General features: G+C 43.3%; 1 protein-coding gene across 3 annotated transcripts in view; it reads right to left on the bottom strand.

The window, feature by feature from the left end:
* Positions 1 to 4493: 4493 nt before the first annotated feature.
* Positions 4494 to 26500, bottom strand: part of patj (PATJ crumbs cell polarity complex component) — a 76398-nt gene continuing 54391 nt past the window's right edge. For all 3 annotated transcript variants that reach the window (XM_084011545.1, XM_084011546.1, XM_084011547.1), the window contains 12 exons: positions 22042 to 22248; positions 21892 to 21948; positions 16051 to 16338; positions 14924 to 15029; positions 14025 to 14079; positions 13343 to 13423; positions 12981 to 13052; positions 11195 to 11372; positions 10985 to 11095; positions 10829 to 10888; positions 10006 to 10105; positions 4494 to 6467 (listed from right to left, as the gene is read on the bottom strand). In XM_084011545.1, coding sequence (XP_083867671.1) covers positions 6457 to 6467; positions 10006 to 10105; positions 10829 to 10888; positions 10985 to 11095; positions 11195 to 11372; positions 12981 to 13052; positions 13343 to 13423; positions 14025 to 14079; positions 14924 to 15029; positions 16051 to 16338; positions 21892 to 21948; positions 22042 to 22248 — 1326 coding nt within the window. In that variant the 3' untranslated portion in view covers positions 4494 to 6456. The remainder of the gene's footprint in view (positions 6468 to 10005; positions 10106 to 10828; positions 10889 to 10984; positions 11096 to 11194; positions 11373 to 12980; positions 13053 to 13342; positions 13424 to 14024; positions 14080 to 14923; positions 15030 to 16050; positions 16339 to 21891; positions 21949 to 22041; positions 22249 to 26500) is intronic.

Here is a 26500-nt window from a genome sequence, read left to right as displayed (position 1 = left end):
CAATCAGGTCAAGGACAGTGCAGCTGAGGAACTGAGTGGTTTGTACAACACACACACACACACGCACACACACGTGTTGATCAGCATTCTGATGCGGTCTTGCAGATAAATGTGCAAGCATTTTACCGATAGCATTGCTTCTTAGCGTAATGATTAATGTGCACAACTATCTGTGTATCATATGAAACACAGCAGTACTGTTTTCATGCACTTCATGACTTCACACCTCCAATAAATCAATAAGTCAATAAATAGGAAGGAAACCTGTCCAGGGTTTATAATGGGTTTGATTCAGTTTTTTCTTATGCGACCCTCTGTAGTGGATGGACCTACATAGTCCATCTGTGATACATTTTTTCATATTTACAGATGATTATGAAGACCTCAATATTCAAACATGTATTGAAAAGGCTGTAGAACATATAGTGGTTAAAATTAAGTTGATTTGAAACTGTTTCATGGTCGGAATAGCAACAGGTGTTTACAGCAATGGTTTTACACTAGGGGTGTATCGATTCATTCGATTAATCGATTGTCAGTCCTATAGATTCAACTAAATCGATCTGCTAAAATAAATTAATAGAATGAATAGTTTTGGCTTCACCAATAATTGATATCAATGCGTTTAATCGTATGAATCGTGATTCTTAATTATGATTGTTTTAATACGTTTAAGACACTCTCTCCCCTGCCAGCATGTAGACTATTGAAACATTTTCAAAATAACTGAGCATTACATTTTTGTATTCAGCATAAGGACTACGTTTTTACAGAATAAATATAGGTTAAATAAGTAAGTCTGTGGTGTGTTTATTTTTTCACCTTTCAGAACAATACAGATAGTCTCACTCGCATTATTGCATGTTTATTTCATGGATATAAAATTTTGGTTACAAGTTACTGAATCGAATCGAAACAACCAAAAATGTCCTTGAATCGAATTGCCATCTACTGTATCGTTAATCGAAGTTAAGCCAAAGATTCACACCCCTATTTTACACTGTATGATTAATAGAATAAATTATGAAACCACGGATGAATTACAAATCATTAATCTATCAGATTTAGTTTGGGGATAATGTCTGCAGACTCAGAGTTTACATTAGTGATGCGGGGATTGCAGTTAAGACGTCCTAACGTCTTTCCCTCGACAGGAAACGCCACTAAGGTGAAGGAAAGACGAGAAGGGGAACTCATCAGGATTTAGGAAAAGACGGCCTCGGTGCTCAGAGGATCCGACTGCACTTTCACTAAACTACTTAATTATAATGCTACTGATGATTGACAGCTGAAGACTGATGTGGGTGTGCGGTGGTGAAACTACTACGATGGACTACAAACAGCACAGGGTCCACTTCTACCCATGTTGTTGCTTCTAGAAACAGCTCCTTCAGGGCCAGCAGCTCCTCCTCCCTGCTGCTGTTACAATCAACTCTGCTGCCAGTAAACCAACAGATTATCGCTGTTCAAACACATGGAATATCAATGTGTCAGAATGAGAATTTAACCGTTCAGTTCTATGTTGCTACGTTTACCTTTTAATGATGTATTATAGGCCTATATTGCTTGTTTAACTGATGCTTCCTGCTATTGAAACAACTCCCATTTCCTGCTGGAACACTAAATGTCCCGCCGTGGGACAAATAAAGAATGATCTTATCTTATAACTTTCAAGGCTGGAATAGAGATTCTCTGGTGGAAGTCACTGAGGTCGTCAAACAACTCCTCAGTGGCAAAGCCCTGGGGATTGATGAGATCGGTCCAGAAATGCTGAAGGCTTTGGTGTTGGAGGGGCTGTCTTGGATGACACCTCTCTTCAACATTGCGTGGAAGTCAGGGACAGTGCCTAAGGAGTGGTAGACCAGGGTGGTGGACCCCTGTTCAAAAAAGGGGACCAGAGAGGGTGTACCAATTACAGGGGTATCACACTACTCAGCCTCCCTGGTAAAGTCTACTCCAAGGTGCTGGAAAGGAGGGTTAGGCCGATAGTCGAACCTCTGATTGAAGAAGAACAATGCGGGTTCCGTCCTGGCCGTGGAACAATGGACCAGCTCTTTACTCTCGCGAGGATCCTGGAGGAGGCTTGGGAATATGCCCATCCAGTCTACATGTGTTTTGTGGACTTGGAGAAGGCGTATGACCGGGTTCCCCGGGGTATTTTTTGTGGGAGGTGTTGCGGGAGTATGGGGTGAGGTGGTCGCTTCTTAGGGCCATCCAATCTATGTACTCTCAACGCAAGAGCTGTGTTTGAGTACTCAGCAGTACGTCAAACTTGTTTCCAGTGGGGGTTGGCATCATTTTCATTGACAGGATATCGAGGCGTAGTTGGGGGGAGGAGGGTTTGCAGTTCAGTGTGCTGCGGATCGCATTGCTGCTTTTTGCAGATGATTTGGTCCTGCTGGCATCATCGGTCTGTGACCTCCAGCACTCACTGGATCGATTCACAGCCGAATGTGAAGCGGTCGGGATGAGGATCAGCACCTCTAAATCTGAGGCCATGGTGCTCAGCAGGAAACAGGTGGATTGCCTGCTCCGGGTAGGGAATGAGTCCTTACCCCAAGTGAAGGAGTTCAAGTACCTCGGGGTCTTGTTCGCGAGTGAGGGGACAATGGAACGTGAGATTGGCCAGAGAATCGGAGCAGCGGGGGTGATATTGCATTCGCTGTACCGCTCCGTTGTGACGAAAAGAGAGCTGAGCCGGAAGGCAAAGCTCTCGATCTACCGGTCAATCTTCGTTTCTAACCCCACCTTTGGTCATGAGGGATGGGCCATGACCGAAAGAACTAGATCGCAAGTACAAGCGGCCGAAATGAGTTTCTTCAGGAGGGTGGCTGGCATCTCCCTTAGAGATAGGGTGAGAAGCTCAGTCATCCGTGAGGGACTCGGAGTAGAGGCGCTGCTCCTTTGTGTTGAAAGGAGACAGCTGAGGTGGTTCGGGCATCTGGTAAAGATGCCCCCTGGGCGCCTCCCAAACGAGGTGTTTCAAGCGCGACCAGCTGGGAGGAGGCCGCTGGGAACTACCAGGACTAGGTGGAGATATTATATATCTCCACACTGGCCTGGGAACACCTCAGGATCCCCCAGACAGAGTTGGCTGATGTGGCCCGGGAAAGGGAAGTTTGGGGTCGCCTGTTAAAGCTGCTGCCCCCGCAACCCGACACCGGATAAGCATTTGACGATGATGAAGTTAGGCTTCCAGCCACAAGATTTTATATGATAAATTAAGTTAATAATTTGAGTTATGGAGGGGGTTGGATCTATTTCACGCCTTTATGGAGATGTAATATTTATTTATGTTAATTATGGATTTATTTATAAGAAATTGTTTCCTCTACCTAAGGAGAAGTGAAAAGAAGCACTGAAGCACCTTTACTTTGCATTTGGAGAATTTGAGCAGCTCAGATCATCATGGCTGCAACTTAAAAACTTCTGGGTCATTTATTCCGTTAGGAACATTCCTAAGCAAAAAAAGACTTTTCAACCACAGCCTTGGAGTCGGGATATACCACATGTGACACAATCAACAGTATGTATTGCTGTCAAACTCTCACGAGATTGCAGTAAAACTTCAGACCCTCCAGAAACATAGGTTGTACTGTACTCTATTTCAGTCTCATACGTTTGAGTGGTTGTTATTATTATTATGACTAATATTATTATTACTATTATTGTGGCCGGAGGGGGATGTTCCCATTCATTGTCTATGTAAGAAGCCGTGCAATGCTTTCGCGTCGCGGCGAATTTCGAGAGACGGGGCGCCGCCGCCCGCAAGCTCTCAAAAATATTTTAAACTGACCGTTGTCCATCTAATATATAGAGAGATTCAGCGATGCGCCATAGTCTCGTCAATGTGTGGGAAACACTGCATCAGATTATAAAATGAGATAGCTGACAGAAAACAACAGCTATAAAAATGCATTTTTAGCACAAACCTACACACAGATGCTCCATCTCTCATGATGCCAAACATGATGAGTTTGGCAGGATTTTTATCAGCTGCGATTCTGTCAAATTATCTGCGTTAAACTCGAAACACATTCAATCAAAAAGCTGAAGACAAGCATCAAGTTTGTCCAAACCTCCATAATGTATGGGGACAAAAACACTAGAAGGGATCTAGTCTACGCTATCTAAGTCTATGCTGTCTTCCTATTTGTTTTAGAATCGGTCTTTTAAGCAGTGCCAAAGGTCAGGCTGAGGGGCTAAACACCTGAATGTGATTGAATCTTAGCTGTCCAAAAGTTCCTGCTAAAAACTACTGATTATGCTTCCGCGTAGTGATCAAGCAACGGCCACGCAACGGCCACGCAGTTGCTTGGAGACCGTGATGGTTCTGCGTTGGGTTTACGTGTCGAAATGCAATTCAATGCCACACCGGTAAAGGGCGCTATGTTTTTTGTAAAGAATGACCGACCGACCGAGACTCTTGGCGTATATCGTCGTTAGCCTCGTTATAGCCTATGTGTTTACTTTCTGGCTTTAAACATCCACAATTTTTCAGAACTTGGTGTTTTATTTCTTTGTGCAAAAGCGACAAGGTGCAAACAATAAAACAAGGTGCAAACAATAAAAGTAGCCTTTTAAAAGTTTAAATGGCGGTGTTTATGAGTGGAAACCGGATAGCGGTCTCCAGCGGATGTAGTTAGCGGACCAATCACAGCCAATGCCGCTGCGTTGGTGTTGCGTCGCCTCGATGCACGTCTAGGATTTTTGGGAGGTGCACGTCAGGCCCTTGCGTTGGACGTAAGGGGGGTCCGCAAGGAGGTAAGGGGTCCGCAAGCCCCCTTGCGTTGTGTCGACGCGGAAGCATAACTCAGCCTTTAGATGTTCCACAGTCTGGGCTATAGGGCAGGATGTACTGAGACTTACTTTTCTCAGAGTCCAGACTAAAGACCAGAAGGCGTTCCGATCTGACCACAAGTCTGAAGCATGCCCAAATCCTACCCACAATCAATAGAATTTTCATTTTCTCAAATTAACTCAAAAGCGATGCTGGGTGGGTGGGGGAATCTGTGTTGAGCAGTGAGTGATAATGAGCAGAATGGCCTAGCGATTACACATCAAGTACCCTTGACTGTGCTCAGCCAAACCAGGGCCAAGGAAGTGTACTGTGCTCGGGCTCGCTACGGAGTACTCACACAGGTTAAACGAACTGGACTTTGGGGTCAAACGTGCTTGGGCACAGTACAGATGGCCGAGAGTCTTCACAGTTCAGAAGTTCAGCCACCAGGACTAAGTTTTACATGTCCCAGAGTCCAGGCTAAAGACAATGGATGATTGAGCATTATCTGTCCAAGAGTCAAGAGGGACTGAAACGTCCTTGTCCTAGAGTCCAGCTGAAAGACCAGAAGACCTGAGCCGTAGTTATCCCAGGCTCCAGGCTAAAGACAAGAAAAGGTCCGAGTCTTAACTGTCCAAAAGTCCAGGCTAAAGACCAAGAGGGACAGTGCATTAAATGTCCTAGAGGCGGTGCGGCTGGTCTGACCTGTCAACATGGGTGCCGAAACAACAAGCAAGAGGTTCTGTGCTGCTGCTCACATGCTGCTCCGCCTGATTGTCCTGAATGACAAAGATATCACAATGTTCATTCTTTTTATTTAAAATGGCCTATATTATTTTATTTTTCATTAGATCGTGCGAGAAATTCATCATTAGACATTTTAAGTATTCACACCTTTCCACATTTAAACATTTCCACCACTAAATACCTATGATTCCACAGACTTTATACAGCAATACAGCATCAAATTCAATTAGTCAACTCACTTGTTTTTCTCTTTTATAAATAAATCATTTAGATTTGGTCAGGAAATATATCCGAAGTACACAATTTTCTTTTCAAAATAAGAAAACAAATTAGGCATGATGACAAAGGCCTAAAACACAAGATATCCCCAGGTAATACAATTCCAGTATATATTGAATCTTAAAAGTTGTATAATAGTTGCTATAGTACAGTATATGTATTCTTCTACAGCTAATAGCTGTTATCTAAAAAAAAAAACCCTACAAATTCCCTTCTAGTCTATCCAAGAAATTAAAATGAAAAGAAAACATAATTTTTTGGTACAGCATTCCAGAATACAAAAATATTCCTATCTGGGTACTATCATAATACAAGTACATCAGATTTGAAAGTAAATCCAGTCACAGCAAAACACCAATCAGCTCGTTCAGGTCTTTACCCATTAACACCAAACCCCATTAAAACCAGTAGCAAGCTCCTTCAACCAAACAGCTAAACCATCAAACCAGCAGTCAAGAAAAACAACAACCATAACAGCCCAGTCTGCCTGCTTCAGACGCACCAAAGCACTGAGATCAGAGGGAGGCAGAGTCAGCAAGGAAACCCCTAACCAGACAGAGAAAGAGTGAAGCAAGCCGAGAGGAGTAAAAGCAAATAAAGAGGTTCCTCCACTCTGTGCTGTAACAAGGACGGACCAAGGGACTGCTGGTTCAAACAAGCCCTGCAAAGACAGAAACACACACATTAACACACTGACAACCTGTCTGGTAGCTAAAAATACACCAGAACATACAGCAAGGTAAACTGAAACTAACACAAGAGACACAAGATGTGGAGAAACACTGAGAAACTGATTTTAACGAGAGTATGAATGGAATCATAGACACTATAGGAGAAATTAAGACACTTGAGATACTCCGAGGCACAAGATATTCTGAAATACACTGAAATACAGGATGAAGAAAATCATTTTTGCACACCAGTGTGTGTGTGTGTGTGTGTGTTTTAACCTGTTGAGATATGGGGCCCTAGTTTCGTGGCGCAGCGCAGGGTGGCGGAGCCGGCGTAATGCAAGTTTCGACCCGCGCAGCCTTGCGCAAGGTCAGTTCGGCAGTTTGGTGGATCGCCTGCGCCAAGATGGGTGTGGCGGCACAGCAGGGGGAGGTGTCACAGATTCAGCTTGGCGTAGCGGAAGTTTCGTGGTAAAAAGCCTCGCCGAGACTGCGCTGAAAGCCCGCCAGCTCCAACCTAGTCTACTCTCGGCGCAAGGCGCAAATAAAGTCCATTCATTCAAGGCGAATCACAGCTGGCGCAGTGGAAGTTTGGCTGACGGAGCGCAGTGCGTACACCTCACCGAGACCTCACAGGCAGGTTTCCACAGTTCCAGGCACATTTAAATGCAATTAATAATCACAACAAACACTATTTAATGCAACTAATTGAATCAACACGTGAATTTATATCTATATAGATTTTCCCGTCACATCTGACGTCAGATCAAAGGTTACGACGATGGCACGCGTAACGGAAACTCAGCCTCTCGGACCAAAACATCTCTCTCTCTCTCACCTGTTTTTTATAATATCGGCATTGTTATTATTATGATACGCACACACAGCGCGTGATGCGCGTGGTGGGAGCGGCGGCGCTGCTTCTGTCATCGGGTTGTCAAGTTACAGAACTTGCACTGAACCTCCCCTAACGCATTAAAGGTGAGGAGAGGAGCTCATTTGATTGGTGAAGATCTGAATCGGCTGTATTAATCCCAGTCCACGCCTCGTCTCCCACTCACGCCTTCTTCTCCTCCCTCTTTCCCACTTGCGCGGGTGGGCGAGACGGGAGGTGTGCCTGCGTGAGCCTGCGCGGTGCACGAAACTTGCAAAGTCCAGGCGGACACACCCTGTCGGCGTGGCGCAGGTGCGCTGCGCGCTGACGACGCCTAGTCTACGAAACTAGGGCCCATGTAGTGAACCACTTAAAAGTTGTTCAAGGGGTACAACCAGAAAACATCAGCACTGGGCAGAGCTGACGATGCTGACGTTAACCCAGATAGCATGAAGACTTCTGCTGAACACACGGACCTGATACATAACAGCACACCCACAGTATTTGACTGTTTGTGGCTCTCAACTCCAAGCCCATTGGTTCCTACTAAAGATATGAATCTTTAGTTTCATGTATAAACAACCCAACTTGCTAATTAACTAAAAATGCTGGTCTTGTGTTTCCTCCTTCCAGCATGGGTCCTCTACCAGAGGCCTGGGAGCCCGAGGGCTCTGTGCAGTATCTTATCTGTTCCAGGACTGTGCTTTTCTGGACAGAGACCTCGGATGTTGCGTCATTGAGCTTCTAGAGGGTCTGTGGTGGTACCGATACATAACATCCAGTAGATGCTATATTGGATTTTACTCAGGGGGACTTGATCCAGGGCCTGCCTACATCCTCTCGACACATGAGGCCGGGCTAGTCCTGCACCAGGAGGAACCCAGGGCCCACTGCACCAGCATCAGGTCTGACAATCGCTCTGAAGATTCCATCCCGGTATCCAACAGTAGTCAGGGTACCATGGGCTATGAGGTCTGTGTGACCCTCCAAGGATATGCCTCCCGAGACCATCACTGACCCACCACCAAACCGGTCATGCTGGATGACGTTACTGGCAGCATCACGTTCACCACGGCGTCTCCAGACTATTTCACACCTGTCACATGTGCTCAGTGTGAACCTGCTCTTATCTGTGAAGAGAACGGGGCACCAATGGCAGACCTGCCAATCATGGTTTTCTCTGGTGAATGCCAATGGAGCTGCACAGTGCTGGGGTGTGAGACCTGGTCCCACGAGAGGACGTCGGGCCCTCAATCCACCCTCGTAGAGGCTGTTTCTGACAGTTTGGTCAGAAAAATGTCCTTCTATGACCCTGTCCAGCTCTCCTGGTTAGGGCTGGTATCTTCTACTCTTGAGACTGTGCCGGGAGACACAGCAACCCTTCTTGCAACTTCACCTATACGGATGTGGCATCCTGGAGAAGCTGGACTACCTGTGAACCTGTTGGTTCTGCCACTGCAGATACCACCTCATGCTACAGGTAGTGAAAAAAGACACAAGCAGAACACAGAACTAGAGAAGAATCAGTCAGGGAGGAGAAGGAGAGAGCCACTGTCTGTGGCCACGACATGCAAAACCATTCCCTTGTTGGGGTCACCGGAGCTGAGCTGACCTTCCTGCATACAATCAACGTTCCATACATTTGACCCTCTACTCTGAGCTGATCACATATGAAACTGTACTTAATTGCTATGCCTGCCATTCTCTGCATTTATGTTAAATTATCTTTAGTTATCTGTGTGTATATATATATTTGAACGATTTTCAAACCTGTGACAAGCTTCAGTAGCTTGATAACGAGCAGATCATTAGAATCAGGTGTGTAAGAGCAGGGAGAAACCTCAAACATGCAGGACAGGGGCTCTCCAGGACCGGAGTCGGGCACTCCTGGTCTAGAGCTACTGTCGTACTCTAGGAGAGGAATAGGAAATCCTAGGCTTTCCCGAAAAGTCACACTATCATTATCTTGTAAAAAGGTAAATATTTAAAAACATTAATAGATTGTATTTAGAGCTTAAGTAAATGTATATATACATTATATATAACATATGATGAATCAGACGGTGCTGCCTTTTGACAGCTACAGATAAATCAAACTATAATTGGTTATAGATAGAGTGTGTGTGTGTGTGTGAGGTAGCAATATGTTTTTAATAATGAGTTGGTTTTAACCAAAACACTGCCAGAAGCTCCATCTACATTAAGGTGACATTCGTTTACAGTTGATTTCATCCAGCGGAGAACGAGCTGATCATTCATCAACAGAACATTAGAGTCATGACGAGAGCCGACTCTTCTAACGACAGAGCCCCAACGCTGCAGTCTTCATTACAGCCACAATATACAGTAAAGAACATACCAAACAATGACTTACCTTTATTCATTCATTATTATTAATTTATTACTTCAGCCATACGTCTATACTTTTATGTCTCAAATAAAACACATTGAAGGAACTGATTTATTCTGCAGAGTACAGAAGCAGAGAAAATGGAAAAAAGGTTTCAGACTGAACGTCAAGCAGTGTAACGCAATGTTGTTTTATCATCTTGTTCATGTTTCACAAGACTGTCTACTTTCATGGGATTGTGTGTGTGTGTGTGTGTGTGTGTGTGTGTGTGTGTGTGTGTGTGTGTGTGTGTGTGTGTACTGACCTCTGGCCTGCTCCAGGTCCACATTCACTCCGTGTTCTGATTGGTTGGGAGGTCTGTAGGGTGGAGACTGTCTCAAAGAGGGCATGGCTACATCTGGTGTCTGCAGAGGTGAAAACAGATAAACGTGGTCTCTTATCTGTATCTGTTTGATGGCAAATATTCACTGTGAAAGTTATGCGTATCCTCTAATGCCGGGGTTCCCAAAGTTGGGTTCGGGACCCCCCGGGACACACGGGGGGGGGTCACGAGATGATTTTCAGGACTTTCACTGAGATATTCTGCTTTTAAATTGTTGTAGTAAATTGTTTATGTAAAATGATATCATGGTTGTCAGGCTGTTCTGTTCTTTTGTGTTGTCGTTATGCCGTGTTTGGGTACGCCTGTTTCACGCATTCTTATGTTTCAGTCTCCTCCGGGGAGATTGGGGGTCGCCGGTCTCTGGCACTGTTATGTTTGGGGTCGCGGGCTGAAAAGTTTGGGAACCCCTGCGCTAATGAAGTGTGCTGAGGCTGTGCTGCCCTCTGCTGGACTCACAGTGGAAAGACTAGACTAAACTTCTAACATTCAACAAACATCACTTATTCTGTAAAATGGTAAATGGTCCTCATTTATATAGCGCTTTTATCCAAAGCACTTTACAGGAATGACTGACATTCACCCATTCATACACACATTCACACACCGACGGCGGAGTCAACCATGCAGGGCGACAGCCAGCTCGTCAGGAGCAATTGGGGTGAGGTGTCTTGCTCAGGGACACCAGGCACTCAGCTAGGAGGAGCCAGGCAAGAAACCAAATGTGAGGAATACTTCCTGTTCTTACCGGAGAGTCTGTACCCGCTGCTTTGTGCGTATTGTAGCTGGGAGCTGTCAGAGACACTGGCTGAAACACAAACTCAAAGTAAGACTTGAGTGCGTTCCATGTTTACGATACACAATCTGTGTGTGTGTGTGTGTGTGTGTGTGTGTGTGTGTGTACCCGTGGAGTAGCTGACAGACTCTGGACGATGAAGACGACGGGGCTCGGAGCCGTTTTGATGGCATTGACCGCCTCCTCGTGACTGGCAACCCGTAGGTCAACACCTGACACCTGCACACGCATCAGACAACGTTGAGATATAAACGCTCCATCCATATCTAATGTGCCACTCTCTTAACTCAGGTGTTGGATCCAGATATTAGGCTCTACCTCCAGGATTTTGTCTCCTGTCTTCAGACACTGTGTTTTGGCAGCAGGACTGTTCTTTAAAACCTGCTTGATGAAGATTCCCTTCAGTTCCTCTCCGTTCCTCAGGCGCTTGATGACATGATGACCTCCCACAATGCTCAGACCCAAAGACTGACCCTCCTCAGGCCACACCTCCACTCTGCAGGGCAGACATGATCTTTATTACCCTTAAATAGCTTGGGGTGATCAGAGAGGAAACACCAAACAGAAAAACATTAATCATTCCTATTTCTGGTGTCATACACTCATCTAGGAGAGACTGTTACCTGGTGAACACAGTTTGACACACATACAGTCGTACAACAATAGACTGTGACAAATGTATCCAGAAGAGGGCGACACAGGACAGTAAAACAACGGGTAGGAGACGGAGAGGAGGCGATGGAGGAGGAGAAGTGGAAGAATACTGGGGGGGGGGCATGAAAGACAAATGATATAATCTTGAAAAACGTTTTATGTTGTACGAGCATGTGAGTAGGATGACCGTGGATGAACAGGGGTGTCGGTCTCGGGGTGAGGAGAGCGGTTTGGATGTTGTTTATGGACCACAGACAAAGTGCTTCTTCATCTGTGATATCCTCAGTCACGGACGTAATTTAGGGGGGGGGGACACAGGGGACATGTCCCCTGCATTTTTTCAAAAGGCCGTTTTGGTCCCCTGCTCTTTTTACCATCCAAAAACAATGTTACGCTATATTAAACAGAGACTTGTCAAGCACTAGGACCAAGCGGAAAACGTCTGCTCAAGCTGAAGCCTGTTTCCCTTAGTTTAGACCGCCCACAAGCTCCTCGATTGGCTCTGCCGTTTCTTGTGTGATTGGCTGTGCCCGCTGTCACTCCTTCTTGCACACCGACGATCTGCTAGTGCGATCAGGAGTCCTACAGGAGTCCGCTACTGTAAGTTGGGAGTTTGTTCTGCCTGGTTCACGTCAGCTAGAAGGATGTTAATATCAGAGGTTTCATTTACATTTACGTTTGAATCGGTGTCCATGTGCGTGCGTGCGTGCGTATGTGTGTTTGGTAATTAGACGCAGCCAGGATGTCTAAAAAAAGAGAAGTGGACATAAGAGACTTCTTTAGAAGTCAAAGTGTAAGTTACTCAAAGAAATGCGTTACACCCATCCTGCAACACCTTCACTGGCTCCCAATAAACAGCATATCCACTTCAAGATCCTCCTCATCATCTACAAAGCTCTCAATAATCTGATCAATAAAATATTTTATTATTATTGTTGTTATTATTACTATTGGATTAGAATTGGGTGATAATGTTTTGCTACATGCTTTACAACCAGTCAAACAGAAAAAGGGAATAGTAGACTTAAAAGTAGCAATAGAAAACTAGAACAACTACTAGAAAACAGAGTGAACTGAAAGAGTTAGAGTTTTATTAAAAATACTTGTGTCCCCCCCACCTTTGAAATCAAAATTTCGTCCTTGTCCTCAGTACCTCTTTGTGCCTCATAAGCAAACTATTGACTGTCAAGCAGATGTGAGTTTGCTAAATATAACCCTTTCAATACTTTTGCATAGAATGCAGGTAAGAGCTATAGGTCTAAAGTCATTGGATGAGACAGGCACTCTTTTGAGGCACTGGAATGATTGTAGTTTCTTCCATGAACACGGGACTGTGTGTGTGTTCAGTAAAATCTGAAAGTGAACACACCTTTCAAGCTGATAAAAACTGACTTGAGGCGGGGGGGTAACATGTAAACATCATTGCCTTAGTTCTATGGAGGTGGGTTACCTGCGGGGGGGTCCCCAGTGACTGAAGGCAGGGGTTTCCTCTCCCTCCCCCTCCTCTCTCTCAGGAAGATCACTGTGTACACACACACACATACACACACACACACACACACACACACACACACACATACACACACACACACACACACACACACACACACACACACACACATACACACACACACACACATACACACACACACACACACACACACACACACACACACACACACACACACACACACACACACACACACACACACACACACACACACACACACACACACACACACACACACACACAGAGTTAAAGACAGTTTCTGTTATTCTAACTGGAGGTTTCAGGTGAAGCAGGTCTCCTACCCATGGCCTCTTCTGGTTGGTAGATAGGCTCCTCCCTGGCTCCGCCTCTTCCTTCTCTCTGTGTCAATCATCCTGACAGACCTGCAAAGAAAAAAAAAAAACATATTATAACATCATCAAGGTTTCATCATCAACTTCATGAATGTTGTTGTTTTATCATCAGTTGTAGAAATGTCAGAACTGGGAACAGAGCAAACATGAATGAGCCAACACAATGGGAAATATCAACACTAGATGACCAGTCATCATGCTGTGCAGCCAATTACTGTTCAAGCTGCATATTGCAATCGGAGAGATTTATGCAGCCATAAAAACAAACATGGAAAACCGTTCAAATGAAAGATAACAAGTACAGACTGTGTCTGTCCTTAGTAGCAGTCGTAGCTTTGGCAGTGGTGAACAATGTTCATTTCAATTTTACAAACTCAACATTTAATTACCATGTTCATCAGGGAAAAATCAGACCAATGTGACACGCATACAGTACGTACTGCATGCATACCAGTATAAAGCAGCGCCCACTAGAGGGTGATATGGGACTATGAAACATCAACAGAGGAGGAGACAGAGGAGGTGGAGGAGTAAGAGGAGCTGACAGAGGCGATAATAAAGAGAAAGGGACAAAAGAAGGTGATAGATACAAAGTAAGAGGAAGGTGATGGTGGATGGGGGGGATACTGACTCGGTGTCGGTGTCTGTCAGAGTGAGTTCAGAGTCCGCTTCACTGTCTCTGGAGTCTGAAAGAAACAATACACACAGTACATTAGTAACGCTGTATCTACAAGATGTGAAACACACCCTCTCTCCCTGTTTCATCCACAGGCAGCGCACATTTCAATCCAATTTCTATATTATATTATATATATATATATATATATATATATATATATACAGAGAGTTAAGAGTAAAAACGTTGTCCATCCACCTGTTATGGACATAAAAAACCCAGATAGAAAACACCTTAGGTCTCTCCCAACTTTTATTTTGAAACATAGACCTGCAGCACGGTGTAGCCCTTGACAGCAATACCACCTGATCTAATCTCTGACTAGCAGACGTGTTACAGGGCAACGGGAGACCACAATGACATCATCTGATAATGTTTTACACTTTGCCGTCTTGGGATCTCAACATAATTGCCTGTCTTTGTCTTTTTCTCTGATTACAGCAGAATTATTCTGTGGTCACAGAAACAGGTTATGACACTTTTTAAAACATTACAATGTTGAGATCTTCAAATATTTGTCATGATCACAATGTTTTTAATAGAGCTTCACAATCTTACCTGTGTTTCATTTTACATGGGATATGGTAGAGAGCTCAGGGAAGGGCAATTCATTGTTTTACTGCAATTTTAGTCTGTATTCTGTCTTTATATATTCCACATTATTGAATCTGATCTGAATCTGAATGGATATTTCTATTTTACCTTTTCTGTAGAGTTTTGCAAGTATGTTGTTTATTTATGTATTTTAAAATCAAAATGTAGTAACTAAGAAGTATCTAGCAAATAATAGCAGCTACACCCCAGTGTTTTCTTGCCATCTGTATGAATTTAAAGATTCAGATTCAGTTTCTCACCAACAAGCAGGTTTCCAAAAGACACAACGCTTTCATGGTCTGATCTCTGCAAGTCTTCCTCCTCTTCTCTCTCGCGGAGCTCCTCCTGCTTCTCTTTGCTCCAAGTCTGAGAGCACACAATCAATCCCAATGGGAAGAAAACGCCACGTTACATTTCAGTGTCAGAAAATTGAATGACATTGATATTGAAGTGTCAGATCTATGATCTAAAAGTTGCACTGGTGACCAGTCATGTTGGAACAGGAAGGGGCCGTCCCCAAACTGTTCCCAAAAAGTTGGGAGCATGGAATTGTCCAACATCTCTTGGTATGCTGAAGCATTCAGAGTTCCTTTCACTGGAACCAAGGGGCCAAACCCAGCTCCTGAAAAACAACCCCACACCATAATCCCCCTCCACCAAACTTAACACGTGGCACAATGCAGTCAGACAAGTACTGTTGTCCTGGCAACCGCCAAACCCAGACGCAACCGCCAAACCCAGACGCCCATCAGATTGCCAGATGGAGAAGCGTGATTGGTCCCTCCAGAGAACGTCTCCACTGCTCTAGAGTCCAGTGGCGGTGTGCTTTACACCACTGCATTCAATGCTTTGCATTGCACTTGCTAAAGTATGGCTTGGATGCAGCTGATCGCCATGGAAACCCATTCCATGAAGGTCTCTACACTGTTCTTGAGTTAATCTAAAGGCCACATAAAGTTTGGAGGTCTGTAGTGATTGACTGCAGAAAGTTGGTGACCTCTGTGCACTATGTGCCTCAGCATCCGTTGACCCGGCTCCGTCATTTTATGTGGTCTACCACTTCTTGTTGAGTTGCTGTCGTTTCCAATCACTTCCACTTTGTTATAATCCCACTGACAGATGACTGGAATATTTAGGAGTGAGGACATTTCATGACTGGACTTGTTGCACAGGTGGCCATTCTATCACAGTACCACGCTGGAATTCACTGAGCTCCTGAGAGCGACCCATTCTTTTACACGTTTGTAGAAACAGTCTGCATGCTTGCTTTTATACACCTGTGGCCATGGAAGTGATTGGAACACCTGATTTATATTATCTGGATGTGTGAGTGAATACTTTTGCCAATAAAGTGTATGTATGGTGTATTATCACTCCATGCCCTCACCTCCTCTGCTCCCCTGCTGGAGGCGAGCTTCCACTCCTCCCACGATGGAGGGGGTTTCCTAGGGAGGGAGCCCACGCTCTCCTCCATTTTCTCCTGCGTCTTCACTTCCTCCTCCCTCTCTTCCTCTACCTCCTCATCCACGGCCATCTCCCTGCCATCCTCCACAGGCAGAAGATCGGAGGTCAGGGAGAAGGAGGTGTAGTGAGGCAGACCTCGATCCAGGGTGAGCTCAGGCTCCTCTTCTTCCTGACAAAGATCTTCTGGCAGGATGGAGAAATCACCAAAACCCTGAAACAACAGTAGAACAACATTAATAGCCAGGAAGAGGTCACTGCAAGAAGATAGTGGCTGAAAAACATCTTCCTTCGGCGTGTTAGAGGTGACCTGAAGGGCAAAAATCTCTTCAAAAACCAAAAGTAAAAACGGTTTACGCACTGGGAGCCAGTGAATACTGACACCAGCCAACACTCACCAGTTTGTTGTTGCTGTTCTTCTCCTTCTGAATATTTGAAATTACATTTTAAAAACATGATGAACATCAGTTTGAGACTGAGCCAGATGAGTTTGGGAAAGATCCAAAAGGATAAAAACATCCAGGCAGCTCCATAAATCCAGTGGATGCTTGTTTTCCTATATTTGGTCCAACCTGGATGTCAGGTAAATGAAAGGAGTCAGAGTGTAGGACCCAGCAGCTTGGAGCTGTCTCCTCCGGGACCCAACTCCACTGAAAAACCGCAGCTGACACTAAATCTAAAACTTGACTTACTTTGAACATTAGCCTTCATCTCTGAACACATAAAGGTTTTCTCCAACTCCCCAAAGAGCCTTCCTCAGCAGATACTGAGGGGATATCCTGTTCTTAACATTACGATGCAGACATTAGCCCACGCCGGGAAATATTAATGACAACACTTAGGCTAATTTCCATCGATGAGGCCTCATCGTCAAGGACTCTGTTCCTCTTCTTTTAATTTGGGCCTGGGAAGCAAGCCCATCAGGGCCATATAATGGAGGTGAGGAGCAGACGGCGGCAGCAGCAGAGAGCTCATAACGCTAACAGGATGTTCTGCAGACTGATGTGTATTGGCGGTGACTGCCTGGCCTCATATTCATAAGATTAAAAGATGTTGTCATTTAATATCTCTGCCATTAGACGATGATGACAGCGGAGATGACCAGTCTGCTGGTGCAGCCTCTCTGCAGCATCGCAGTGAGGCAGTGTGCTGCGCCATGTTGGGCCTTGTTTTACTGCAGTGGCATCTACTGTCCAATCATTCCAATGACGATCAATGACAAGTGGTGATTGTGCCTGAGACTCAATTTCCACCTGTAAGTCACGTGATCTGGATCTGGAAAAAGGTGAGTGGATCTGCCAATTACTTTCTGATTTTCAGAACACTTAAGTGAAACTTTGAATCTTCAGGTATTTGTTTTGCAAGTATAGCTCAAAGATGCGTAGCTCCTATTGCTTCAAATGGAGCTTGGAGTGAGACGCTTTGCTTGCAGGAACTTCCAATGCAACGTTCTCCAGAGCTGCTGGTCGATACCGGATGAAAGAACATTAAACACAGCTTTGAGTCGGATTCAGGTCTCAGATTTGGCACCCGTGTTCAGTAAAGACCAGGAGTCAGGCAAGCCGGCTTCACGTGTCACTTTTAGGCCCTTTCAGGATTTTAATACTTACAGGTGAAAATGTGCATGATTGGATGATCGACGTTTTACTGCCAGTTTTGTACACGTGTTTAACATTTGAGTCAACATGCCAGAATAGACAGCAGGTGTTTCCCTACTTTCATAAGACTTGCGTCTGGCACAGATATTGTACATAATTGTGAACAGTCCATCTGATTTAACAATATGGATTCATTCATAATTAATTCATTATAATTAAATGTTTCATTTTTTTGTTTTCATGTTTTATTTATTTAGAAAATGTATTTTATTTATTTTTCAAATTTGAATTCCAAAAGGTGAATTGCTGATTTAAAAAGGTGATACTATTATAATATCTTGATATAAATGGTCTTTAAATTATTTTGGGGACAATGTGTCCTTCAACAAAGATTAAGCAGTGGAAATATTCTAAATATAGTGTACACTTAACGGATTTTACTTTTGTTGGAGGGCCTTTCTTTAAGGTGACTAAAATGTGCCTGAAACTGATAACTGTCCAAAGTGGGTAATAATCAATGAAAGAGTAAAAAGACTTAGTTAGTGTTGGCAGTGGATGTAGAGCGTGATGCCGTGGTTACAATGCTGTTTGACAGCTCTGTGCCGTTTGTTGCCTGTAAAGCTGGTTGTTTCTCTTGTATTCATGTTTGACTGGGTTCACTGCAGCACTTTATCTGCACAAAGAAGATCAGAATAATGTGATTGCAGCCTGTAACTACAGCAGCAGCAGTCTTCTACATATGACCTCTAAAAGTTAACGAGGTGTGGATCTGTAACGGGGGTCTCTCTCTGGTCAGCGGGCTGGCGTGACCGAGAACGATCTGGCGGAGAAGTGACAGCGCCGACCCGGCTGTCTTTATGGAAAGCCATCAGAGACCTGTGGGCTGTGAAAAACCCTCTTCAGCCAAATGGGCTGCATATAAAACAGGAAATAAAACCACAGCGCAGAGGATGGCCACAGCCGAGACTGCAGGAGGAGAGAAAGTAACAGTAGTACAGTAGAGTACACAGTAGAACACAGCCGAGTACAAGAGAGTAGTCTGAAGAGTACAAAGGATAGTACAGAAGAATACAAGTACACTAGACCACACAGAAGAGTACAGTAAACACTGCAGAGTATCATAGACTATACAGAATAGTAAAGTGGAGGAGAGTAGTGTACACCAAAGTACAGTAGAACAAATTAGTGTACATCAGACTATATCAGAGTACATTAAAACAAAGTAGTTTACATCAGAGTACAGTAGAACAAAGTAGGGTACACACCAGAGTACAGCAGATAACAGTAGAATAGTAGAACACAGCAGAGAACAGTAGAACACAGCAGAGAACAGTAGAACACAGCAGAGAACAGTAGAACTGTAGAACACAGCAGAGAACAGTAGAACACAGCAGAGAACAGTAGAACAGTAGAACACAGCAGAGAACAGTAGAACACAGCAGAGAACAGTAGAACACAGCAGAGAACAGTAGAACGAAGCAGAGAACACTAGAACACAGCAGAGAACAGTAGAACACAGCAGAGAACAGTAGAACGAAGCAGAGAACACTAGAACACAGCAGAGAACAGTAAAACACAGCAGAGAACAGTAGAACACAGCAGAGAACTGTAGAACACAGCAGAGAACAGTAGAACAGTAGAACACAGCAGAGAACAGTAAAACACAGCAGAGAACAGTAGAACACAGCAGAGAACAGTAAAACACAGCAGAGAACAGTAGAACACAGCAGAGAACTGTAGAACACAGCAGAGAACAGTAGAACAGTAGAACACAGCAGAGAACTGTAGAACACAGCAGAGAACAGTAGAACAGTAGAACACAGCAGAGAACAGTAGAACAGTAGAACACAGCAGAGAACAGTAAAACACAGCAGAGAACAGTAGAACACAGCAGAGAACTGTAGAACACAGCAGAGAACAGTAGAACAGTAGAACACAGCAGAGAACTGTAGAACACAGCAGAGAACAGTAGAACACAGCAGAGAACTGTAGAACACAGCAGAGAACAGTAGAACACAGCAGAGAACAGTAGAACACAGCAGAGAACAGCAGATAACAGTAGAACAGTAGAACACAGCAGAGAACTGTAGAACACAGCAGAGAACAGTAGAACAGTAGAACACAGCAGAGAACAGCAGATAACAGTAGAACAGTAGAACACAGCAGAGAACAGTAGAACACAGCAGAGAACTGTAGAACACAGCAGAGAACAGTAGAACACAGCAGAGAACAGTAGAACACAGCAGAGAACAGTAGAACAGTAGAACACAGCAGAGAACAGTTAAAGTGGATGATGAGGATGCCTGTTAATTAAATTAATGTTTCTGGTGTTTTCAAGTTAATAGGATCTTCATGTTGTCCAAGCGACATATTGATTATTATAGATAATATCGATTGGTATCGACTTGTGCAAACACATCGTTATCGTGATTACACGTTATGAGCCGTATGCAAAATGTATTTTAAAGAATTTCATGGTGTCTAATAACAAACACAATTTTCCATCAACCGAAACAGCGTTTGTTGCAGATTTCCGTGTTTAGAATGCTCATAATCTTTTTTTTTTTTGTTGCTCACCTCGACAAACACATAATGAGGATTTAACTTTTACACAAAAGGAAAATACAATAAGCAGAGAGGTTTTATTTCTGGAATAGTTCAAAAAAGAGATCGGAGTACACATCACTACTGCAGTAATATTTACTGAGAGTACTGCAGTACTGGGTGTACTGATGCTGGAGGACCATAGTGTCCTCAGTGTACCCCCCCCCCCCCCCCCCCCCCCCCAAATCACTTAAGAGAGAGATGCTGCTGGTTGAGCTGATAGAGCACTTTATACCATCCAGCTGAGTCAGCAGCTTCACAGAGACAGAGGAGGGAAAGGAGAGATTAAGGAGAGAGAGAGAGAGAGAGAGAGAGAGAGAGAGAGAGAGAGAGAGAGAGAGGGTGAGGGAAGGTGAAAGAGAGGAGGACATGAAAGAGGAGAGATGATCGAGAAAAAGGAGGTGAAAGAGATGAAGGAAGAGGGGAAAAGACTGCAGAGTTCAGATGAAATGAAAGAAGAACGATTAGGACACAAAGCAAGTCGCTGAGGAGAAATATGCTCATAGCAGCGGATGATACGTTACGATTTAAGACAAAGAGCGGGTTTCAGTGCCGTCTGTCTGTGAGCGAACATCACAAAAACCACAACACATTTCATTGATGGTTCTGCTAGAATATGCAATAACTGCTTGGGATAAAAACTGCATTAGTGTGGTGCAGAAATGTCTTCCTGCCCCGATTCATTGGTCCAGTACGTCGATGTACACTCTGTATAAGCAACACCAGCTTCCACCTGCCCACTTCCATCAAGTGCAGAGGTGTCACGGCCAGAGCCAGCTATGAGGTCACCGAGGGCCGCACCTCGCTAATTATTTCATTAAAAGAAGAAAAAAAATATCGATGTGAAGTCATATCCAAACGGAGATGTGGCCGAGGATTCAGTGCATGTATTCAAAAAGGACACACACACACACACACGTATGTAAAAGGTGGAAAACTTCAAACTGTTCACAGTATAAAAGTAAAAGTATTGGCGTATACATCGGTTGATAGGTAACAAAAAACATACAGTTCAAAATGTCAAAAGGCGCTTAAGATGCGTCATAAGAGGCTGTTTCCTGTCTGTGTCTACGCTGTCTACCAGACAACACCACACAAGCATGTTCCTTCTGGGTACCAATCTGTTCATTGTTCAAGTCATATTGGTGGACCAACCTCATATCCTAAACTCATCTAGTTTCATCAAGGATGGCCTGCACACACGTCGTAGAATAAAGTGTGTTGTTTCGTTACAGTTTCTGCTCTTTCTGAAACCCCATGAAGAGATGAGCAAAAACATTTCATATCTGTAATCAGGTCTTCTTCCACGAGTTAGCAGTTTTATTATCATCTTGTTTTACAGTAGAGAGGAACTCAGCCTAAGCCTGTTGGATGTTTCCACAGAGATAAAGCCAGTCTTAACTCTGCACAATGACTAGAATTAAGAAAGAACATTTATTTCTGGTCATGGTTGTTTTTCCCTTTCAAATACGAGGAGGCTGTGGTTGTTAACTAAATGTATTTTTGACTTTCTGTCAAATAAAACAGGGATCTATATATCTTTAAACAACATAAGAGTGTGTTACCTTTGGTACAGGTATGTTGGTGAGAGACACCTGGCCGGTCCTTTCTGGTCCCTCAACCTGCACAAACAGATCACACTCTCATCAGCACATGCAGCTGCGTATGCAAAGACTTAATTCATCAGAAAGCAGAAGGCGGAGACGTTCCCCCACCAGAGGCTTGCAGATGCCGAGGCGGACTGTGCCAGGTGGAGCAGACTTCAGGACCTCCACGGCCTGGCCAAGGGTGAGCTGGTCCAACTGGGTCCGGCTGACCGACACCAGCTGGTCTCCGGGAAGCAAACCGCCGTGGCGATCTGCCAAGCCGCCCGGAACCAGAGAACGGATCACCATCACACAGCGATTGGGATCCAGCGGGTCCTGGAGAGAAGAGTTCAAGAACAACTTCCACTCAGAGCGCTCAGCGAAACACTCTGGAACTGTGGAACATCTTTTAAATCACATTTTATTTTTACAAGCTTTTTTATTCACGCAAGCACATCATTTCCACCATATCTTTTTAATGTTGTTTATTTTCAAATGACTTTTGGGTGTTTTGGTTTTGTTGTTGTATATTGTTCCTGGTTCAATTAGGTAAAGCTCTTTGTAAATTAGTTTGGCAATGTGCCGTATGATTTAAGTTTTTTTTTTAGAATTATTGATTCTAAAACCTCAGTTTACAGTTATACATCTTTTACATTTAAATATCCTCTACTGGAGGTCATCCAGCCGGTAGTCAACAGGGGATTCAAACCAGCGACCTTACAAGAAAGAAACTGGAGCAGAAAAGCTCAGACCACCTCTGGTTTGGAACCTGACAGTGTGTGACACAGGTGTGATACGAGCTCAAGAGTTGTGAGCAACTGAAAGTTGCCCTGTTCCTCCCGCAACGCAGGAGAGACGGTCAGAGAGAGGAAGACAGGTATCGGTCTCAGCAGAGAGAGACAGGAAGGCAAAGCAGCAGAGAGACAGGCAGGGGGAGACAGAGACCAGAGAAATGGCAGAAACGCCCATACAAACACAACAACACACAAACATACAGCGGGGAGGGGATGGGAGATGAGGCTTCACTTCATGATCGTCACAAATCAACAGGACGAGGCAACGGTCAGAGAACGCTGACGAGAGACAACTCAGAGGAGTGGAGGTGAACGGGGACTGAAGAGAGGGAAAGAGTTTCATGTCTTCATTCAGCAGCAGGAGGTTGACATGAACAATTATTTCAGCCTGCAGTTCAGATTTAAAGAGACAACAATCTGCAACCCGCTCTCAGTAGTTAAAATCACATCTATTATAAAAAAACATGCTCAAGTTTCAGGCTGCTGATCATCTTAAATCTGTTAAAATGTTGCAAACAATAAATTATCACTCCTAAAGATTTGGCATTACAAATATTATTAAAAATACCGGCAAGTGAAGCTTTGAAGAACTTAACATCCGACCGGTTCAATGAGTCTTTAAAGTTCCTTTAAAAGGATGAGTGTCTTTTGTTATTTGCTATGGATGTACTTAATTTGAATTAGATAAAAAAAAAGATAGTATTTTTAATGCAGCATAGTTTATTCTGTCTTTGAAAAGCTCTGCTCCAATTTATAGTTTTCAAGGGCAAATTATGGAACTATGGTGCATTATTTACAAGCACTGCCTGCCCTGTCTCAATTCAATACTATTTTATTTAGACAACCCAAAATCACATCACAAATGTGCCTCAGTGGGCTTCACAATCTGAAAAGCAGAAGACAACCTCTAATCCAGGACCCTCTGATCAAAGTCTGATTCACAAAATATATCTCCTAATGATATTATAATGCAAACACACCCATACAGTTTGCAGTCATCCATGTGGCAAAGTATAAATGTTGCCTTTATGCCAAAAACACAGTAGGCAGAAGAATTACATTTCAGATTCCTGATTGACATTCTTCAAAATGTCAGGGAAGGAATTACAAGGTGTTTAGTGCAGATTTCCTTTTTCTGAATTCAACCCTGAGACTTTAGGCTTTGAGGTAGATGTTCAACGATGTTAGGGTTGCATCCATATAAAGTGCTGCAGTTGGTTTAATAATCAAAAACCCCAAATAAAGTTTCCATTGGATTTTGGAATATTGCATATAATAAACAAACAAACATTATGATACTGACACAAATTAACACCACTTTCATGATTTTTGAAGCATAAATACAATCGGCAGCATTAAAAAGCTAACGTTAGGCTATAAACGAACTATGCCAAGGTCACATGACTTCAACGTCACCACCACTAAGCGAACAGCAGTCTAGAGATGACGTTTTGTAGACACATAAAAGAGTGTTTTACTAACTTACATATTTCATAATGTAGAAAAGATGTTCAAAGCTTCTGTTAACCACTGCCCTTATTTCAGGCGTCTTACCAAAAAACCCTGCCAACAAACTTCAAGGATCAATTATTTTTTAATAAAAACATGTAATTTGGTCCTGATGGATGAGAAAAAAAATACTATAGTTGTTAGTCATTTAAATTTACTTAGCAATTTATAAGCAGTTGTAATTTCCAAGAAGAAAATATTTTGCATTGGTATTGAGCAATAATATTTTATTTACCATCAACCCATTTTTATGATTCTTACCATTAACCAGTTTACATTTATTATTAATAATTTCTGTTTTATTTTACAAATGTTGTTTTCTATGCACTCTACTTTGTGCTGCAATGGCTGCAAAGCTTTTTTCATCTGGATAAATACATTTTTAGCTTAATCATTCATGTCTTTTTGAAAATGTTATTCTTCATAAATCTTCTAGAAATCTAGTATATTCTGCTATGGGGTAGGTCAAAATAAATTATACGTTAGTTAGCACTTAGTTTTTTTACCTATTATTATTATGATTACCAAAAGAGGTCCTCCAATGAAATTATTGACATGTAAAGACCTGTTACAGTAAGTGTCAATAGTTAAGTTTATATTTTAGTTAAGTTAAGATTAGAACAGGTTTTATAATAAAACAAGAAGTCTAGAGCTGTTTAATGATCTCCATCAGGTTACATCTGGAGGTGATTATGTGTTCAGCTCTGTGTGTCTGTCTTTCTGTCCAACGCTTTGGAATCTTGCTTCCACTACGGATTATGAATTGTTCTTGTCCAGATTTGCATAACAAGGCAACACCATTGTGGTCTGTAGTCATTCAATCCCACATTACAATTGGTCTAACAGAGCTAGGGACTAATGACGCCGTCACCGCGGGGACCAGAGGAAATGTGTTTGGGACCAAAGAGATTTCTGCATGCATAACTATAGCTAGCAAATGGTGTACCTCAGTGGACACTGTCTACAATGTTTTCTCATACAGTAACTATAGTTACTATCACTGGAAGGAGCACTAGTTAGCATTTAGCTAGGGAGTGTTTGGTGTGTTTGGCTCATGGAGCTCATCTCTCTACACTTACACCAAGTTGCCTGTCTGCATGACTCACTACTTTTGGTTGTTCAGCTCCATACAACTACCTACTAGTGTCTTTTTCAAATATATTGCATATTGTGTCCCCTTCATTCCACGACTGTCACTCCCTGTCCTCCAATCATATGACCCCTCTCATGTGGCGGAGATCCGACTACATTTTGTAGTCGTCCCTCTCAACTTTGTCCCAAAGTAAAGAGGGAGAACTGCACAAACAAGCCGTAGTCTCTGCTCTGTGGGTTTAACCATAGTAACCAGGAGGACGACCTGCCCTAATCCAAACCCTTCAGAGATTCATATACCAACTATCAAACCTCTCCTAGTTAGAGCGGATGTACATTTTGTGAATTCCCCTGTGCTGAACCCTGGGCATCGCCCGCGCTGCAGTACGAGCTGCTGTGCCAAGTTTCAGGCTGCCAGAACAAAGCCGAGCTGTATTTTTAGACTGAACAACATGGCTACAGGTGGTGAGGAGTCAGAACTCAAGTCCTTCACTCCTACAAGATCCTCCGGAAAAAGAAAGGCCTCTGCTGTCAAAAAAGTGGAGATATCAGAAACACAGAAAAAGTGTGAGAGGAAAAAAAAAAAAAAAAAATTAAAAATGTATTTCGCCAAAAGTAGTGATATGTTTCCATGGTTGACTTTTCGTGCGCAGACAATTCCTTTTTTTTGGTATGTAGGTTGCAGAGTGTTTACACAAAGTTTTTGAGACCTTTATGATGCCAGTTAGTACAAAACTCTGGAAAAACACGGTCCAAGTATTTTAGGAGCTCTGAGAATGAACTTTAGAGTTTACATTTTTATTTTCAAGACTTGAGACCTTTCAGGGCCGCTAGAGTTTTACAATTGCAGAACATTTTTTTTTATGATGAATAGAAACTTTAAGGTCAAAAGTTTATGAACAATCCTGTCTTAATGCTCACGCTTTTTAGCTTGTGTTTGTCCCTCTCCTGGTTCACCTTGACACAAAGCCTGGTCAATAAAGAAATAGCTAATAACTTGATTGGCCTGATCACCCACATCTCACTAAGGCTCTAAAGTGGGGGGAAAGGCAATCTAAGACATAAAAGAGTTCAGAAGTTAAAATATAACATATCATGAAGAAAATAAGATATATTTGTAGAAGACAGGCATACAGTAATAAATTGTACATTTTCAGTCAGTGCCATTGTCAGTAATGTGTAGCGTGGATTTA

Source organism: Eutrigla gurnardus, assembly GCF_963514095.1.
Source record: "Eutrigla gurnardus genome assembly, chromosome: 6".
Classification (NCBI taxonomy): Eukaryota; Metazoa; Chordata; class Actinopteri; order Perciformes; family Triglidae; genus Eutrigla; species Eutrigla gurnardus.
This window is presented reverse-complemented; position numbering and strand designations above follow the sequence as displayed.